General features: G+C 39.0%; 2 protein-coding genes across 7 annotated transcripts in view; one reads left to right on the top strand and one right to left on the bottom strand.

Annotated features, from left to right (window-relative positions):
* LOC148426758 (sodium-dependent neutral amino acid transporter B(0)AT1-like) overlaps positions 1 to 20678 on the bottom strand; it is a 43033-nt gene that overhangs the window by 2278 nt on the left and 20077 nt on the right. For 3 of the 4 annotated variants that reach the window (XM_088409829.1, XM_088409832.1, XM_088409830.1), the window contains 6 exons: positions 19890 to 20024; positions 1944 to 2084; positions 1734 to 1871; positions 1478 to 1659; positions 502 to 612; positions 196 to 308 (listed from right to left, as the gene is read on the bottom strand). In XM_088409829.1, coding sequence (XP_088265955.1) covers positions 196 to 308; positions 502 to 612; positions 1478 to 1659; positions 1734 to 1871; positions 1944 to 2084; positions 19890 to 20024 — 820 coding nt within the window. Of the gene's footprint in view, positions 1 to 195; positions 309 to 501; positions 613 to 1477; positions 1660 to 1733; positions 1872 to 1943; positions 2085 to 3572; positions 3790 to 19889; positions 20025 to 20678 lie in introns of those variants that run through there. The other variant, XM_088409833.1, reaches the window with a different exon arrangement.
* LOC148426756 (FH1/FH2 domain-containing protein 3-like) overlaps positions 7107 to 20678 on the top strand; it is an 85031-nt gene continuing 71459 nt past the window's right edge. For all 3 annotated transcript variants that reach the window (XM_088409826.1, XM_088409825.1, XM_088409824.1), the window contains exons 1-2: positions 7107 to 7271; positions 14014 to 14120. In XM_088409826.1, the coding sequence (XP_088265952.1) occupies positions 7107 to 7271; positions 14014 to 14120 (272 nt within the window). The remainder of the gene's footprint in view (positions 7272 to 14013; positions 14121 to 20678) is intronic.

Below are 20678 nucleotides of genomic sequence, written 5' to 3'. Positions count from 1 at the left end.
TGTAATTCAAGTTAAGGAATGGAAATCAATCTTTCATATTATGCCATCCTTGTTTACATAGATGTAGCACAACATTTCTGTTGGCCTTGAAAGATGAGTGAAAATGCTAAAAATCGTCTGGTACCCTAGGGGTTGCCTTTTCCGATAATGCTTTGCACTGAAAGAGTTAAAAGCTGTAAAATGCCAAAAACTTACTGTACTGAGTTGTAACTGGAGAAGGATATGAGGCCCCCGAAAGCTAGAGAGAAGGAGTAGAAGACCTGAGCGCCTGCGTTCATCCATGTTGAAGGGTTAGCCAGCTCTGTCAGCTGCAGATTGGGAGTAATTCATCATGACTTTATGCTTATACAAGAAATTAAAAAAAAAAAAAATGTTGTGTATGAACAAATAGATATCAGTTGGAAGCATGCAATAGGCGTAATAATTGAGAACCAAATGCATCATAAAGACCAAGCAAGGTAGCTAATCATGTCAGTATGTTTTGAAACATGACAAACTTACATCAGGTGTAAATAGAAATTTGAGTCCAGTCAAAGATCCCTTCAGTGTCAGTCCTCTGATCAGAAAAATGGTCAGCACTACGTATGGAAGAGTTGACGTCACATATACAGCCTGCCAAGAAAAGTAATAACCATCAACAATTTTTCATAAAAGTATGTGATTGTGAGTGTGAATCGTTGTGTTTCTCTGTGTGCCCTGCGATTGGCTGACAACCAGTCCTGGGTGTCCCCTGCCTACTGCCTGAAGACGGCTGGTTAAGGCTCCAGCAAGCCAGCGACCTTAATGAGGATAAATGGCTAATGAGAATGGATGGATGCCGCTATATTTTGTCTCAAATGAGACATATTGTGGAACTTGTCTTTAAAACATGCATGTGACAGCTTATTTGTCAGGACCATTTAAATGATGTATATGGGCAATATTCATTTTTAGTGGCTTTCATCACAACTTCCACTAAAAACTGACTTGTACCCAAACTATATCTTCTCTGTATCCCCTGTGTTTCTGGGCCAATGATAATAATGGATTTTGTTTCCATGATGGCCAGGTGTGTAGCTGGAGCGTCGCAACTTCATTTAGAGGCAATTTGTTACTTTTTTAAGCATGTATTTTTTTCAAAATGTTTGATTTTACTTAGAGTTGAAAGAAATTCTTGAGTATTGTTTGCATTCAGCAAATACCTTGCAGAAAAACGAAGATGGAACGAAGGAGTTTCTGTATGAAATTCACTGACAAACACGATACACATTATGATGTAATATTTATATTTAAACAATTTGAGTTATTCATTTTTAGTTTCTTCATAACATTTTCGTTTTAGTTATTTTTTGTGGGTTTTTTGTAGCTTTCTTTATTTATACAGGCAGACTTTATTAAAACACACACACACACACGCATACACTTGGGGCAAGCAACAATATTTATATCAGCATATCGATTTGTCATTATTTGTTCCCTTTAGAAAGAAAGTATGTACCTTGCCCGTTGTCTCAATACCACGCACGATGCAGATGTAGAGCACAGCCCAGGCACAAATGTGACTTAACAACGTCCACCATTGTATGCCGCCATTATCCACAATACTTGTAGTTGTGTTTAAAGTCTCCCTGTACCAGAAATAGTCCACTGGGGAGCTCCTTGTACACTCAGAGACCAGACCTGAAATCACGTTGTTGTTGATGTTTTTTTTTTTACTTTGTACTTAAAAATGAGTTAATTCAGGGTAAGCATACCTGTTAAATTGCCATTCATTGGACAGTAGCTCCATGGCAAAGGGTCTTGAAAGGAATTGAAAAAATACCAAAGAATCCAGGCAATAATGGTGTTGTAGTAAAGGCTTATGGTCAGAGAGACACACATGGAGGCGATACCTGCAAATTAATTGAAGAAAAATGTTTAGGCTCCTTCTAGAGCTCCTACTAAAATCTTTGAATGATGCTCACCAATCCCGGTCAAGTAAGGATGAATGGAGGACCACACGCCCAAACTGCCAGCCCTCAAACGTTGACCGATGGCAAACTCCAGATGCAGCAGAGGGATTCCCTCAAGAACCAAAAGGATCAGAAAAGGGATCATAAATGCCCCTGCATGAAAAACATTGCAAAATTGTTATCTTTATGTACATCCTGTCATATAGATAATGGTTTGGAGCGACTCATGCATGCAAGATCAAAGCAGACAGCTGATGCAGCCTGTTTTGCAACCCCTAAAGCACGTGCACATTTACAAGAAAGCCAGCCTTTGTACACAATATAAAAAGGCCTTATCTTCCAGTGAATATTGCTGGATCAGCAGCTTTAACACCTTGAAAAATAATTTCTGAAAAATACAATTGCCTACCCATGGTTTTTTGTTAATGCAAATAAGTTGGGAAAAAATGGATACTGTATTTAATAGACATGTATTTTATCTCTCAGGCAAGGATGGCATTGAAATAATTCGAACGGCCTGTCATTGTTCCTGAGAGCGATTTGGTTGACTGCCGTCGTTAGAATATACAACGCAATATAATGAGGTAAAATGTAAAACTCTGTGACTACTGCGTATGCTGTCAACTGAAAACAACATTACATAACAAATGTATTACATAGGTGTGCAAAAGTTAATTGTGGCTCGTTAAAGAGCAGGATGGTGATAACCTTTGTTCATCTGTAGAACCCAAATTTACCCAAATGACGCATCTTGGTAAGATATAAAATAAATCAAATACAGGGCGGCACAGTATAAGACTGGTTAGCACGTCAGCCTCACAGTTCATAGGTCCCGGGTTCAATTCCAGCTTTAGTCTTCCTGTGTGAAGGAACGAGGATAAGCAGCTACGCATGGATGGATAAATGAATATAGACATAATTACAGACAAAATATTAACTTTTAACTGCTGAAAATGGCTGATTGTCTCTTTTATAGCAAGAAGGTTGAAAGTTGCAAAACAGACAGCTCAGTGTCCAAATCTAAAGACTTTTGGCCGGGCAAAAATTAAATGTAACTTATGACATATCACATTTTTTAAAATATAGAACCATTCATGTACATGACAATACAATAAAAATGCAGTCTACTTAAAATCATTTACATTAGTGTGTACTTGCCAAAGATCCATTTGTATGACATGCCTTCTGTTCTATAATAATATTATTATATATAACAATATTATTCCAAATCTGTCAGACAACTATCTCCTGAGAAAATCCCAGATACCTTCCCTCACAAATTCGTACGAAAATTGTCTGCTATTTTTCATAATTACTTTCATCTTGACAGAGGGAGATACACCGTTTTGCCAAATCTAGGCAATCTTCCATATTTTTTCACTACAGACAAAAGAACCTTGCAACTGGCAAACAAGGAGATATGTGTGAGATCGTCAAATTTCTATACCCCCCCCAATTCAAATGAATTGGTTATGGTTCACATTAAAGATCTGAGAAACTCCAAGATTAATCGCAGTCTCATCTTTTACATCACAAGAAAAATGACATTTCCTCAATGTAGAGTTTCATATCCACTATACGCCTCAGCCATATTACAAAGAATTCAGCGCATACAGTTGTGAAACATAATTCCTCACTCACCCCCTCCATGACTCTGACACAAATAAGGGAAGCGCCAGACATTTCCCAGTCCCACACAGAAGCCCACACAGGTCAGCATATACTGCGCTTTGTTCTCCCATTTGGGCCTGTCTCCTGCCTCATCCTGCTCCAGCTTGTCTAGCTGCTGGTGCGACAGTATCCTGTCGTCCAGGCCCGGGTTGGGGACCTTGAGCTTCATGGTCTGTCAATAACGCAAAGCTATGGCTGCGCACCGTTCAGTCCTAGGATGTAAATGATGGACTATATAGCCGTGGATCCCTGTTACATATTGACAGAGAGCATGAAGCTGGAGGTGTGACGCCTTTTGAAACCCACACATGAAACTTAAGTAGTCTCTTATCTGGCAGCGACGGGTCATTGCTCTTGTAAACGTTATGGGGAAACATTCTGTTTTATTAGTGTTTACTGACTGTACTGGGTGGCCTTCAAGGTTTTGGTAATCACCGTCTCAGCACAACTGGCCACTGTTTTTATGTACAGCATACAGCATAAACCAGTATTACCCGGCAAGTGTATAAGTGAGTGGAGCTGGAGACGAATAAAATCTGTCTCTCGGTCCATCTACCTGTCAATCTGTCTGTTTTTCTATTTATGTCGGTGTCTGTGTACAGTTGTGCTCATAAGTTTACAAACCCTGGCAGAATGTATGAATTATCGGCCATTTTTCCGAGATTATAAATGATAACGCATAAAAATTTCTTTCACTCATGGTTAGTGCTTGGGTGAAGCCATTTATTATCAAACAAATGTATTTATCTTTTTAAATCATAATGACAACAGAAAGTACACAAATGAATCCAGAGTTTACATACCCTTGAGATTTTGAATGGCCACTAAAGGTAACCATCCACACCTGTGATCTGTCTGCTTGTAATCAGTGTGTGTATAAATGTTCAATGAGTTTCTGAGCTCCTGACAGACCCTTGCACTGACATCTCTGGATTCGGAGTCATGGGGAAAGCAAAAGAATTCTCAAAAGATCTGCGAGAAAAGGTCATTGAACTGTATAAAACAGGAAAGGGATGTAAGAAGATATCGAAGGAACTGAGAATGCCAATCAGCAGTGTTCAACCTCTAATTAAGAAGTGGAAGATGCGAGATTCTGTTGAGACCAAACCTCGATCAGGTCGACCAACAAACATTTCTGCCACAACAGCCAGGAAAATTGTTCGAGACGCAAAGAAAAACCCACAGATAACTTCAGCTGAAATACAGGACTCTCTGAAAAAAAGTGGTGTGGATGTTTCAAGATGCACGATAAGGAGGCACTTCAAGAAAAATGGGCTGCATGGTCGAGTTGCCAGAAGAAAGCCATGACTACGCCAATGCCACAAAAAAATCACGCATACAATATACCAAACAGCACAGAGACACGCCTCAAAACTCCAGGAAACAAAATCCTTTGGAGTGATGAGACCAAAATTGAACTTTTTGGCCACAGCCATAAACTTTACATTTGGAGAGGAGTCAACAATGATGAAAGGTACAGCATTCCTACTGTGAAACATGGAGGTGGATCACTGACGTTTTGGGGATATATGAGCTACAAAGGCACGGGAAACTTGGTCAAAATCGATGGCAAGATGAATGCAGCATGTTATCAAAAAATACTACAGGAAAATTTGCACTCATCAGCCCGGAAGCTGCGCATGGGATGTACTTGGATATTCCAACATGACAAATGATCCAAAACACAAAGCCAAGTTAACCTGTCATTGACTGTGGCAGAAGAAATTGAAGGTTCTGGAGTGGCCATCTCAGTCTCCTGACCTCAATATCATTGAGCTACTCTGGGGAGATCTCAACTGTGCAGTTCATGTAAGACAGCCCAAGAATGTACAGGAACTGGAGGCCTTTTGCCAAGAAGAATGGGCAGCTTTACCATCAGAGAAAAGAAAAAGAGCCTCATTCACAACTACCACAAAAGACTCCAAGCTGTCATTGATGTGAAAGGGCGCAATACACGGTATTAAAAACTGGGGCATGTCATTTTTTGATCAGGGTCATTTGTGTAGTTTCTGTTTTCATTATGATTTAAAAAGACTAAACTGGGTTGTTTGATTATAAATGGCTTCACTCAAGCACTAACCATGAGTGAAAGAATCGTTTTTGTGTTATCATTTATATTCTCTCAAAAAATGGCCAGGAATTCATCAATTCTGCCAGAGTATGTAAACCTATGAACAGAACTGTATGCTTTTTTTTTTTTTTTTTAATGCAAGGCTATCCTTCACTTTGGATGTCAAAAAGGTTTTGTGGCTCCCGGTATACCGGTATAGTATTTATTTTTTTTCTTTGGAAGACAGTCAAAATATCTGAGTATGTATGGACAAACCCTTGGTAAAACAATGAAAGTGCACATCACAAACAAGGAAACACTGGCATGGGAGCCATACTGCACCCACATTTTATGAGGCATTATTTATACAATCTACACAATAGCTCTGTGGATGTGTGCCCAAGGAGATGAAGAATCTACTCGGGGTATACTGTACGGTTACTTGCCCTCTGGTTCCAAAATGGCCTTCAACTTGACTTCAGGCATTAATTCATTGCGTAGGTGTTTCCTTGCACAATGATTGAACAAGAAGTCAACATTTTATATATTACCCACTGTGATACTTATTGACTGTATCTAACAAAGGCAAATGTGAGAAGCATTACATCAACCAATGACTAACAGGTTTTCGAAAACATAAAAGTGTTCTTTATAGTGTGGATACTTTTTTAAATGGTAAGTTTGAGTGGCGTTTAAATAGTTTGATCTCATAAATTCCCGTTTTTTCCATTTTAACCTCACGTCGACTTTTTATACATCATGTCCAGCCTGCTCGCTGTTATTTTACAGGCTATCTAAACTTGATCCTAAAGTAAATTTAAAATTAAATTTAAAAAAAGCAATGACATCCTTGTTAGACACCTCAATCAGACGTATGAACGCCCCATAAAATAAAACCTCTCAATACATAATGCAGAGCAATCTTTAGTAATACATTGTATTAATCTATAATACAAACGTATTATAGAATTGGGTTCCCAATGTAATATTTACATTTGTGATCGTATTTTCATTCCCCCAGCATTTCTTCATGAGACGTGTTCAAAGTGTAAATTTAATCTAGGCCCCTTGAGGGCGCCATCATGCCCGTAATATGAGCCGTGTGCGGTTCTGCTTGCAGTTTGTGCTTGGCGCATCGCCCTCTCAGAGCAAAGACCGAGAAGTGAGGTCCCCAGTTCAGTGCTTCAGCACCACAATGCTCCTGGATACCGCATAAGCGACAGACATTGAAAACGAGACAGAGATACGGCCCGGATTTTGACTTCCCGGCACCGGCTGCGTCAACTGTCCCGTCCCGGCTTGCTGCATGGTGGAGCTGCTGGTCGGTGCCCCGCATGGAGAAGCTCCGATTCGGATAAGAAGAGACAGCTGCGGAGGAACCTGCGCCGGAGGCTCTGTCGGGAGGATTCGGCTGTTTTGACCTCCCTCAGCCGGACTTGCATGGAGGACACGCCATGGCTACGTTTGCGTGCAGGGTGCAGTTCTTAGATGACACGGATCCATTCAATAGCACCAACTTCCCGGAGCCCAGCAGACCTCCAGTATACACATTCAGGGAAGATATTCCTCTCATCAATCAGATAGCTGGAGTGCACAGACTGTTAAGAGCCCCGCACAAGGTATGCATAGTGGACATGCTGCTTAATGCTTAACCTGCTCCATCACACATGCGCATTAATAATTACACTCCTGGGTTGCTACCAACACATATATCATGGATGGACCATTGAGTAAGCGCACTTTCTGATGCGGGATGCTGACATGCACGTTAACACTAAAATGGCATATGCCCCTACAATTATATTATGGCTGTGCAGCTGTGTGTTTGATTTTAATGCAAGGTAAAGATGCATGGAGACATTTTAGCAGAGGGCAGGAATCATCTGCTCATGTTTACTTTAACCACATTAATCCCCCAATTTGACCTGATTCATTGAAAAGGCATCATGCCGATGAGCATTCATTGTCCCATTGTTGTATGGGTTATTTTAATTCAAAGGATTATTTTAAGTACATGCAACACTGTGGACTATTGGTTAGCAAGTCTGCCTCACTGTTTAGAGTAACAGGACTGGGTGGAGTTTAAATGTTTTCCTTGCACTTGCATGAGTTTCCTCCTAGAATCCCTAAAATATGTATCTTGAGAGACTAAATTTTCCAAACGTGTGTTTGGTGAGTGTAACAAGTTGTTTGTCAATATTTGTCCTGTGATTGGCTGGTGACCTGTCCATGGTGTACCCCATCCATCACTTGAAAACAATAGATGGGCTACTGTTTATTTTCGGGACACTTTAAAATGAAAAATTAGCAGTGCTCTGAATAGGCTGTAAGTGTATTCCCTCATGTGCATTACATTACCAAAATTAAAGGAATTATTTTTAAGCAGTAAAAGGTAGATTTTTTTTCTGTAATTAATTTGATAAATAAAATGTTCTTCGCGTATCATTAATACATTTAAAAACACATTTGCTTCTGGCTGTCCACTCAAAATGGAATCACCTTTGCACAGGGCTCAAGTAGCAACTAATCATGGCTCACGTGTTTTCTTGTTTTACTGATGTAATGTTCGCAAACTGAGCTGTCATTTTCAGTTGACAGGAAGTGTCAAAATGTCTTTTTCAAGGTATTGATAGCACATGAAAAATAACTTGCCTAATTATTGACCAAATAATAACTCATCCACCACCACTGATCATAGATGTCATTTTTCTCCCATTTTTACTGGACAGGCAATTAATATACCCTGCATAACATATAAGAAATGTATTTTGTATTACATTGAGAGGAAGTACACACGTACAACTGAAATACAGTCATATTATTGCTTAAGTAGCACACTTTGAGGTAAATCAGGCTTTTTAAATGCTGGCAGGTCTGTGTTGACTCCGGTTTAACTCAATGCCTGCTGGTCCAGTAAAAATTGATCTTTGACAGCTATAGTGAGTTAAAGTTCTGCTTGTACTCTGTCTACTGCCCAAAGTCAGCTGGTATGGACTCCAGCATGACTGCAACCCTAGTGACGATGAGTGGCTAAGAAAATGCATGAATGGATTGAAGTACTAGAGTGATTGATTTACTTAAGTACTAAGGTAATCAATTACTTTGGTCCTCAATTATTGAAGGAATTGAATACTTTAGCTACTCAAATTCTAAAGTAATCAATTAATTTAGATCACAGGTGTCAAGTCCCAGTCGTCGCGGGCCAGAGAAGTTCCTCTCCCCAGAACACCCAATTCAAATGATTAGCTCATCAGCAAGCTCTGCAGGAACTTGAAAATGCCCCTTATCATTTCAATCAGGTGTGTTTGAGAGGGAAGCAGCCAAACACTTGAAAAAAATAAAATAAGTAGTTTGGATTGAATGTTTAAGTACTTGAAAAACTTTAAAAAAAATGTGTCTTTAGGATTGAAAGATTTACGAGTCTGGGGTTTTATATAAATGGTACTGGTCTAGCGAACAATTGCTGTTGATACCAAAGTTTTAATTTGGGGAGAAAAGGCAATACTAAAGTCATGTGACAGCTTCACCTGTTCCATTTTATATTTTAATTTTGAGACTTCCTGTATTTATTCATTATTATTTTTACTAAGTACTCCTAAGTGCTTCTTAATAATGTTTTGTCATGAATGGCTAAGTGCATATTTGGTGCCAAACCCAATGGACTTGTTCCAGATGTACCATTATCAATACAAATCAATAGAACAACAGTCTTTCTAATGTTTTTCTCTCACCCTTTTTTGGTTCGTACAAGCGAGTGACTTGGTGGCCTTGAGTCTGGTTCGCATAGTGCGTCCAAGTAAGTGGAAAATATTGCTCAGTCATAGAGGATGGACTTTCACTTCTCACCGATTTCATTCTGGACACGTTGTTTTCCTGCATTTTTCTTCCACTAGAAATTATAGAGTCCCATAATGAGAAGTTATGTGAAATGTTGTAAAATACAGGTTCCTCCTCAGTGCCTGTCAAAGGGCCTTCAAATACTTTTACACATTGTTATGCACATTTGCGGTAGTGCTGGTCTCTGCAGTTTGGACGATCATTTCTCAGCGCAGGAATCACACATATTACTTCAATGGTCATGATCGCGGTTGTAATTTGTCATAAATATGCTTTTTCAAGCAATTTTTCTTAAGTCACATGAGCGAAAGAAAAGAAACGGAAAGTATGGAAAGCTTGCCGAAATGGAAGTGTTTTGAAAGTGCATATTATACAGATACTGTATATCATGCATTGGAGAGAGATAGCGAAGTTCAATTTTAAATTGCATAGTGTTTATTTTTAGTTTTTCTCCCTTAACTGCCTGCCTGGTCAGTGGACCACAGTATGGTGGTTGAAGGGAGAGGCTAAGGCTCAGTGTGAGAGCACACAACTTGTGGTTCCCTCTCTGGACGTGGTCACAACATAGGGCCACCATGGGTTCATATCCTGGGTGGGGGACAAATAAGAAAAACCTCTGCCGTTGATGTGATTGCACTGCTCTTGGATTTATTCACCTTTACTTTTGTCGACGCTAGAAAGGTGTAGAATCTCATGCAAAGGCTGATTACTTGAGGTTAAAAGAGAGCAACACTATAGAGCTAGTACTGGCATTTATGCTAAAGTTAGCATTATGTGCTTTATGTACAAGCCCATTTTAAGAATAACTGGTAAATCTGAGCGTGATTTGCACATATGCATCATTTATTTAGTAACTCTTGTCATTGTCACTAAAATACACACCCTTTGGAGGAGGCCTAGCGCAAAACAAGACAAACAAAGCACAGTTATTCTGCATTGTGTTCCACAATGAGAATGTGTAGGGTAGATACAAGGAGTACCCATTTGAACTGTTTAATATTGAGTTTGTGATCTTGATCTGATGTCATTGGCTCAAATTACATAATATTTTCAATAGACTAAACAGTTTTGATATTTATTGTCTACACCTTTGTAGCAGCAATTTCTGTAGACTAATCAGTACTTTAAATCAGTAAACAGTACATAGCAATATGTCCCAACATTCTTTGAGCCAAGGCCCTTATTTTACATGGGAAAAATCTCGTTGCGCAACACTAAACATAAAAACTCTGAAGCAATAATAATCTTGTCTCATTGTACACACAAACTAATTTAATGTGAAATCTGAGACCAACAGGTGGATAACCAGATTAATTTTAACATATGCACTTTAGTGGAAGAACATTTTGTTTTTTTGGCATAGATAAATGCACAAGGATAGTAAATGCATAATAAAGTTCCACGTATGCATCAGATAACGACTTAAAATAACACATTCTTCACCAGCGATGCTACAGTTACAATCATCATACCCTTGTCAACTTAAGTTAAGCATTCATCTTAGTAACTAAAGTCATCGTTCACCATTTACCGTTTAACTATTTTCAGGTTTGGATATGTATCGTTTTTCATGAGGAAGAGGCTTTGCTGTCTATTTAGGAATTTTGCTGAATCATATAAGTTTAACCCTTGTGTGCTACTTTGTCCAGTCCTTTGATCTTTCCAACAAAGGTTTTTTTTCACATCAATGGGAAAAGAGTGAAAGAAGACACTAGGGACCTGAAATTTCACCCAGATGGTTACAGCATGTCAAAATTCAACATGGCATGACCACTTAGTTATCAAGGTACCAGGAGAGTGCCTAAAATACTGTGAGAATGAGCCAAAAATGTTCAAAATACAGGCACAAGGGTTAAAATACATGGTACGCGATATCCATCCATCTTGATTTTATATTATATTCACTAGAATCACAGGTAAAAATGAGCCAATCCAAGTTAAACCTCAGCAAGGGAACGAGGTATCTGTTGAAAAAATTGCATACTCATGCCATAGCAAAAACTATAGCAAAAAAATAGCATTTGTTGCCAGGGAAACACTTCAGTTAGGCAAATGTATTTTTTTCCCAGCTGCTTGGGGCAGGGCTCAACCTCTATCCCTGTCGAAGGGCGGGGCTTTGGTTAACTGTATAGCAAAAGTATTTTCCACTTTTTGGTTTCTGATTTTCATATCCTACGGTGTTTTCCTCATGACACGTTTTCATGTGATTGTCACTCACATTTGCGTTAAAGGCAAGTTAGTCTCTTGGCATAAATAAATGGTCAGCCCAACTTTGGTGTGTATGTTTGGTTGTCCTAGTCTGTAATTTGTAGTCTGGGGAAGCGTTCTCAGGCCGCATCTGTCTTTGTTCGCTATAGCTGGCCTCACTTGCCTTCTTTGTATCTGCCTCTTTCAATTACCCTCTTCACCTTGGCATCGGAACTGCAATAAAATACGATTGTCACCTCCTCAGACGTAATCGGATTCAAGTACGGTGTATATGTTTACTCTGTCTTCATGCGGTCCTTTAAAACATCCTTCATTAATGTATTTATTCATGTATTTTCAAGGACGCTCTTCTTAAAATGCCAGCAACAACTGAAGTAATTGATTAGATAATTAAGTATTAAATTTATTAATTAATCTAGGTACTTAAGTACTATAATCACAATTACCATCGGTACTAAGGTTCTAAAGTTATCGACTAGATACTAAAATAAATGATGAGCTGATTGATTAGTCCCAGCCCTTTTTAGACCTTCCTTTAACCAAACACTTTTTTTTTGAATAATAGTAGATTGAATGTCTGAACATAAACACATGTATTTTCAAATTAAATGTTTTCATCAATTGTACTGCTCATGCTTATCTTGTAATGAGCAGTCATCAACTTTCGTTTGTTGCAGTTTGTGGTTCTGTGGTTATCACACTGCAGTTGCACTCAGTGGTTCCGTTTTGTGGTCGCACAATGCAAAATTAACTTTTCTCTAGAGCGGTGTAAATCCTGTGTGTCATATTTCTGTCCAGAGGTGGATTAGACTCATTGGTGGTAATTTCACAGTCAAGCGCAGGCTGGCAGATCTGAGAGAAGGAGGGCTGTGGTACTGTGGGTGTGGCCACTAACCCCAGTCCAACTGAGCACAACAATTCACCAGTTCACCAAAATCATGTTAGGTTATCCGTCTATCCTGCACCTGCCTCTGCATGTGGTTTGAGGTAGAATTGTGGATTGATTTTCTGCCGCTAAATTGTCACATTTCCAAGACCACTACTTCAGCTGCGCGGGTATGGCTAGCTTGGCTGAGACCGGTCTTCCAAATTGGCAGTTGAGGTTTGTCTAGGAACAAAAATTAGGATCTGTCGGCATTTGCTTTCAGCTAGAGTCAAAATAGAGCCCTAGGGGTTAATTTAGAAGTCACCATATTTGTCATACTTGGACACTACAATCAACTGATGAAAACCTCTAAAGGTCTGACTAATGACATTTGTGCAAACCCGTTTTATCTGACAGTTTATCAAACAAAGAAAGACGAGAGATAAGAGACACCACACTGCAAAGCTGCTCCCAAATTTGTCATTGTTAGGTGCCGACAGGAGCTGATAAGAGGACTCTCTTGACATCGACGGGAGCCCAGACACACCAAATGGTTTTCATTGCGCACACATGATCAGTGCACCTTGAGGACAGACGCTACACTGCTGACAAGAAGAGGTCAATGACATAATTCAAAGCAGGAGGAGGAGGATATACAAGTGAATGAAGAACCAGATACAAAATATTTAGAACTATCATCAGCAGCCTCAATAGAGACAGCAGACACACCACTTGCATGTGCTCTGCATTTAAAGCATTAGGTTGTGGCTATTTCAAAATATGTCACATCATCAAATTCGATGAAAGATTATAGAACCGTACATCTGTAAATGACCGACAAGAGACATTTGCAAGTAGTCTTTGGCTTGCGTGTTGTGATGTGATTTTATGGTTACAAACTGTGTACAATGAGTTACTGGCATGTAGCAACAATTAGAAGAAGTGAAATATGCTGTCATGCGACACAAAAGGGCACTCTCATTTACGGACATGCTGTTTTCTATTAATGCTTTGTGTATTTTTTTCACACCAATGCTTGATGTTATTATATTTTAACTGGTGTCTTTACAATTTTGTCAACTCAAAAGTAAATTGAGGAGCCCCTTTTATAAAAAAAAAAAAAAATATATATATATATATATATATATATATATATATATATATATGCAGAATTACTTTTAACTCGTTCAAAGCCATGCGTGTATTAACATGTTTTTTTTTTTTTTGTAATCCAACTTTAAGTGCCATCCACGAGTTATGGTTTTAAAATAATTTGCTGCCATGAGACATCAATAACATAAAACTAGGAGGGCCAGGAGTTAAAGACAATCCAATCTTTCTGAAAAACAACACATTTTCAAAGCACTGGAAAAAAAACTGCATGAATTACCATTCACAGCTTTGACATGATATCAATCTTTTATTTATTTATCTATTTTTGTCCACTGCAGCCTGATGACTGTGCACTTCAGCTGTCTCATAATGGAAGCTATCTGGACCTTGAGTCAACGCTGGCAGAGCAAAAAGATGAACTGGAGGGATTTCAAGAGGAAGGAGGGTAAGATCATTACCTTTGTCTGTGTGTGTGTGTTTTCTCTTTCTCTCTCATTGTGGTGCTCTGATGTGGTTTTTATGCAGTAGTGTCTTTACAGTGTTATGCAATTTATTCAAAGCAAGAAATAACCCTTCTCATGAAGTCCACCGGATTGATCTCGCCTACCCAAACCTGGCTTTAGGGCTAGTGTGGCAAAGAGCTAAAGGGCTTGACTTCACCTTTCCAAATGTCTGACAGCAGATTTTTTCATTGGTAAATAGTTTCAAATCGCATGTATTCGCCTCAGTATCTGGAAGCAAAACTTGTTTTGAATCATTAAACATCCAGCTATTTTTATACTGTACATCCTGTTCAGAGTTTTTAGAGAGTTGATCAATAAATCAATACTGTAAAGTACAGTATGTGCAATTGAAGCTCTTATGCCCAACACATCATTTTTCACTAAGCACTGAAACACTTTCCTCTTTAGAAACAATTTTGCTTATGCAAAGTTTGTTGAATTCATGAAATAGCCATTAACTGTAAAGGCAAATAATTATTAATTATAAAGTATTTGGGGGCTTTTTTGTCATATTTATCTATTTTTTTTTAATCACGCTACTTTGTCAATTTATTGTTGCTGACAAATCATAAATACATTCAGAAGGACATTTTGTTTTTCACATGGGGCTAGATTAAGGTGACCACACACCCCAACTTTTCATTTTTCAGCATTTTTCCTCTGTTTGCATTTTTTGTAGCTGTTTTGTTTATTTATTTTTTGCATGTGTGTTTGTTGTAAATCTGCTTGATATTTGTGATCGCACCTTTTTTCTGCCTTTTCCGAACGTGTTTGCATTTTTTTGTTTGTAGTTGTTTTTTTGCTTGTTTGCCTCATTCCTTGTTTGTAGCACGGTGCTTCAGCAGTGTATTTGCCCCGTCGGCCACCATGAAGCTCAGTTGTGAATTAATTGTACGATATGAAGGAAATGAGTGAATTAGAAGGCGTTTCCAAACTTTTGACCCATACTTAAATACAAAACAATAAAACAATCATCCTGGTAATTAAATGTGTGCCTAAGAAAATGAGTTCATCGTGTGCTGTCCGTAACTTTGAAATGTCATAATTACAGTAACTATTTCTAAGAAAAACACTGCTAGGCCATACGGTAAATATAAAATACAAATAAAACAAACAAAAAACAAAACAAAAACAAAAAAAACTAAGTATGGTGCTAACCGAGCATACATCCTTGTACTGCCTGACAGCGTATTATTATACGTAACCTCGAAATGTCACATGACGGGAACCGTCACAAACTGCGAGCGTCTGGTATGAGATTCACTCAATGGTATGTTTGTGTACTACTTCTTTATCAGGGTAAAGAAACAAGACAAGTTAAGAGTTTCCCCGACCTACACAAGTCCACGTCCAATAAAATGCTTGGCCACAGGTCAACAGTGATGTCATTTCTACCACTTAAGAGGTGTAGACATGCTTCATGAGTAATTGCCCTCATCACAATTCAGTTACCTCAGTGTTCTCATTAAAAGTGACTCCACCACACAACTCCCAGCAGCTAATATGTTTTGTCTTGACATACTTTCGAGACCTGGATCAAGAATAGAAAGGTTGGAAATTGTGTTTGTGTTTTGTTTTTTTTTTAATTCTCTTTTTGGCCAGATTCTTTATTGACTCCATATGTCGTATGTACTTTGGATTGTGTTGACGAATCCACTCATACAGAGAATCGCGATCCAAAGGTTGGCATGCGCTTTCCTGGTCGGCTGGACCACAAACATGCATGGGATTTATTTATCTAAGGTGGAATTCTCATGCTGCTCTCCAGACGAATGTCTTTCCCCAATTTCAAGTCAAGTGAAATGGTTAGGGGCTTATGGGAAGCCGGGGAGAGCTGTGAGGTTAAAGTGGTCCGCGCCGTTCCTCCTCACTGATGTAGCCTGCCAAGGCGCAGCTTTTGCCAGCTGGCACGGGCTGGCATGGATGTGTGTCATTAAACCCACACTGTGTTGTCTGAGGAGGCTGGGGTTGGTAAGGGGAGTGGGGCAAATGGAGCCAGCCAATTATTTTGTAAAAATAGGGCAGTAGACCTCCTGGCTTTTTATGGCAATGATATGTGCAAGGGAACACCACCCTCCATGGATTCTGTTGTTGATTTGGTGACTGTTACTTCTGATGAGGCCTTTTGCTTTTTACAAGTCTAATATATAAAAAGAAATGGACTCCAAAGTACTTAAAATGTTCATCGCATTTCCTCGCCAAGTCATACACGGTGACCTTGGTATAGCACCACTGCAACTAACAAGCAAAGATAACGAGCATTTTTTTTTTTTTTAACAGCCTGTAAGACTTTGGCTCATTGGCCATTAAATGCAACTGTAATTGATATTAATGACAGGTTACATTCCAGGGGCGCCTCTCATACCTTGGGTGTTCACAATCAGATTAAAGTATGGTCCTCTGACAGAGCCAGTAGATATCCATATCACAAGAGCTTACAGGCCATAATCATTTCCACACCGCCGCATGAAGCTTGACTATTGAAGATACAGTGCCTCTTTAAGTTATAAATGGACCGTATAGTCCAGGCATGCGCCCAGACACATGTGCACAGCTTTAGGTAGTCAGAGTGGCATTTGGGGATCTTGCTCTGATGCTTTCATTGAGTCCCTTTCATAGCGCCCTTCAATCTTGGTGGACTGCCACGACAGTGTGTGACAATGTTTAAGGCTCAAATGATCTTTGTTGGGACTTACATTATCATGAAGTCATCTATAAAACTCTGCTGTGATGTTTTACAGAATACAAATTGTCAGTTGTAAAAGGCCTTTAGAAGATGTTTCTTGAAGGACTTTTAACAGTCGGTTTGTGAGCGCTTACACTCCAATCCCTTCGATGGATGATCAGAATTTTTTTCAAATCAAACTTTTCTCTTTGTGAAGGCCGCACTTTTTATTGTCACGTGCTTTCAACTCTCTTAAGACTGCTTTTCATTTTCTCCTGACCTACTTGGACATTGTAGATGGACTCAAGTGTGCATTAGATTTCATTTGAAGGAGGAGAATGAATATACTCTCGTGAAACTTAAACATCAAGGGGGAATAAAAAAACCACTTGGCTGCTTTACGTGCAGAGCAGTTAAAGGGTATCATTAACAGCTCGGTGCAGCGTAGACATTGTTTTTGTGTGTGTGTGCGTGAGTGTGCGTGTGTGTGTGTTCAAAAATATGCATGCTCGGTGAATGGTTTAAGAGGCATCATCAAATGTGTAAACTGTTCCTCGACCTGATTCTTACCCCCTGTATTCCTGGTAAGTCATTATTAGGGATGACATGCTACGAGAACTGTTCTTTTACAGTATATACAAACTTTGCTTTAAAGGGACGGTGTGTAAGATTTAGACAATTTTTCAGTAAAAAGGAGAAAATTAAATGATTGTAAATTTCAAAAACTTGCAAATGAATGTGTTCTTAATGACCGTCAGTATGTTTTGAATAAAATCATAGGTCTAGGTGTCATTAAATTATGTTACATGCGGGGTGCCACTTCTCCGGAGGCGGCCATGTTTGTTATAGCTATGGACGAATGCAGCACCTGGAGCACCCCCTGCTGTCCGAAATGAAAAATAGTCTAAAGCTTAAACGCTTTAAAAAACGCTTTTAGACGCTTTAATAAACTCCTAAGGTGCCTACAGTTTGCTGTATGTGTTTCAATAAATGTAACTAGGGATGTCCTGAAATTAAATGTTTGGCTGAAACCAAAGAAGAGGAATGCTTGGTCCAAAACCAAAACATCCATCCAATCATTCGTCTGTCCGTCCGTCCATCCATTTTCTTTAGACAAGGATCTCTGGCTTGCTGATGCCTATCAGAGTCATTTTCGGGCAGTAGGCGGGGGACACTCGGGCTGGTTGCTAGCCAATCGCGGGGCACACAGAGACAAACAACCCTTCACACTCACAATCACACCTAAGGGCATACAGTATTTGGAGTGTCCAATACATCTATAATCTAAAATCTAGAATAAATAAATAAAGACAGACGTGTCATCTTGTTTTGTATTGTAAACAAAAGTGATTAGATGGGCCATTTATTGTAATTTCATCGTCAACATTCTTCTTGATATTTGTCAGCATTTATAGATTGATAGGAAGCCCACATTGTTTAGACGTTTTACATTATTAACATTTTATGCATTGACAAGAGATGTTTTTTTTTTTGTTTGTTTTCGTGAGAATTTGAAATGTCTGAAAGTGTTTGAATGCACCATGTAGTTAACGGCTAGCGCTGACTGACTCTGGAGATATGTGCCGTATTATGAAATGACTGCATAATTGAGTAGCGGTTTGTTACTGTCCTTAATAAGCGATTGAATGTGATTATTTTTAATGGTGATTTGTTGATGTTGATAGAGATGTGATGTGATGACATCTGAAATTTTTACAGTAATCTACAGTAAAGTACAGAAATCTTTGCAGTAGTTGCCTCCCAAGCAATGCTCTTCCCTTTCTCCTGCGTATGCAAGTGAAAGTCAGACTGATTTTTGCTGGCAGCCGTTTTTGCATCATCAAAACATTCTTTTTCGAATGTTTGGTTTTGATTTGAACAGACAAAAATTTGGTGCATCCCGACATTTACTGAGTTACATAATAAAGCTGATCAATCGTTAAGTTCTGTTCTGACAATATGAAAAGGGAAATGAAGTGAGATTGTTCTTGATTGCAAGTTATTCCGTGCAGCCCTCCTAGTTTAAACATGATCTTCTGATAAAATCCACCCATTTTTATCCATTTTTTTCCACTTGCTGTCAACTACTGTTTTCTGGGTTTGATCATGTGACATTTGCACTGTGAAATCATATTCATTTGACAGCGAAAGGGAAAATGGCTGCCCCAGAGATATGTATAAAAAGGAACATTGTGACTTGTTTATTGTGACAAATGCAAAATCCTTCAGAATACAGCATTTGGACTAGTTGGGGCACATTGAACATATAATTGTGAAGAACTTTTTCTTACTTGACTTCCCCTCTAGAAAATCGTAGTTGCATGTCGTCAATGATTTTCAGACTTCTGACCTCTCAGAAGCAACAATTATATTTAATTGGACTTCGGCTTGGCATGATCCGCCATCACCTGGGCATGCATAAAAGAATGTTGGCTCAAAAAACAAATAAAGTTTATTAGGTACCACATGAAGTTCATCATAAGGATTTCTTTTGCAGCTTTAGGCTTCACCTCAACACGCATGCTGCAGTCTTTGTTGGAGTGCCCAGTTTTCATATTTAATTGGGCAAAGGGTGGGCCTCTCATCTATTCCGTGCATGTTTGTTTAATTTGATAATGAGCGCCCCGGCCTGTATAGCCTCAGGTGCAGTAAAGGGATACTGTTGCAGTGAAGCCGACAGAAAGCAGACGTTTGTGACTAAAGGGTTCTGGTTACCCTTTTGGACTGAGTTCTTGTGTGCCGTCTCATCTTGCCAGCCGAGTTGACAGATGTTACTCCTGTCACGCACACACACATATATTTTGTTTTTATTTTTTTCACACATATTTGCAAAACAGTGGCAGTGTGTGGACCTCCCCCGCTAGGTAAACTGATTGTGTGCACCCTGGGTCCAGTCTCCCACTGACTGGAGTGGGAAAAATGTCAGGTTGGATGCACAAACCAGTAACAATACTTGTTTGGAGCAAGGCAGTACTATTTTTTTTCCCTCTCAAATGAGTCTTTTTCTCCTGTCAGGCTCACTGTTGCTTGAGTGTCAATAACAGACCTGTGCTTGATAGAGTTCCAGTCAGAGGTTCCTCACAGCCTTTGAGCAGGAAGCATGAAAGCCTATTTGTCAGAGTTGAATTGGTGGTAGTGGTAACTGTATCACAGAGGTCGCCAATGTGGTGTCCATGAGCACCTGATAGCCAACAAGATCACATGAGTAGCCCCTTAGGCCTTTTCAGAAAAAAGCTTAAAAATGATAGAACATAGTGATTTTCTACAGATACAGGATATTATATTGACTTTACATTTTACACTTGGTTGTTTATTCTGACTATAGCTGTTTCTTAATTATTGTGAGACATCATTGACATTACTGGTGTCTTCACATAAAAGGATATAACCTTATTTAACCTTTAACAAAAACATAATGACAGATACTTTGAGCAAACGTGTCATTTCAGAAGTGTGTGTTTCACACTGGTAAATATCTCTTATTTTCAAAAGGTGTGGTGATCTCTTCACCATTGTTGATACAAAGCCTCCATTTGTCGTTCAAATAGGTGCAGGAGTTTGTGGGTAAATCAGCATTCGTTTTTAATTTCACACCTTTCACACCGATCAGCAATATTGCATTCACTTTATGGTGGCTTGCTTTCCCTTTCCGTTTTGGAGAAAACATGTCAAGTAGTTTTTGAAGTATGATTTCGGCAAACAAATAAAAATGTTTTATTGAATTGTGGTGCTCTCCTCCCAACCTTTTATTGGGTAAAGCCACGTTTTTTTACATGAACAGAAGAGGTCATAACAGGCATGGCAGGCAAATAAAAATTGTTTCAAAAAATACACA

This window comes from Hippichthys cyanospilos, chromosome 3, assembly GCF_059441005.1.
Source record: "Hippichthys cyanospilos isolate Australia breed blue-spotted pipefish chromosome 3, RoL_Hcya_1.0, whole genome shotgun sequence".
NCBI lineage: Eukaryota > Metazoa > Chordata > Actinopteri > Syngnathiformes > Syngnathidae > Hippichthys > Hippichthys cyanospilos.
This window is presented reverse-complemented; position numbering and strand designations above follow the sequence as displayed.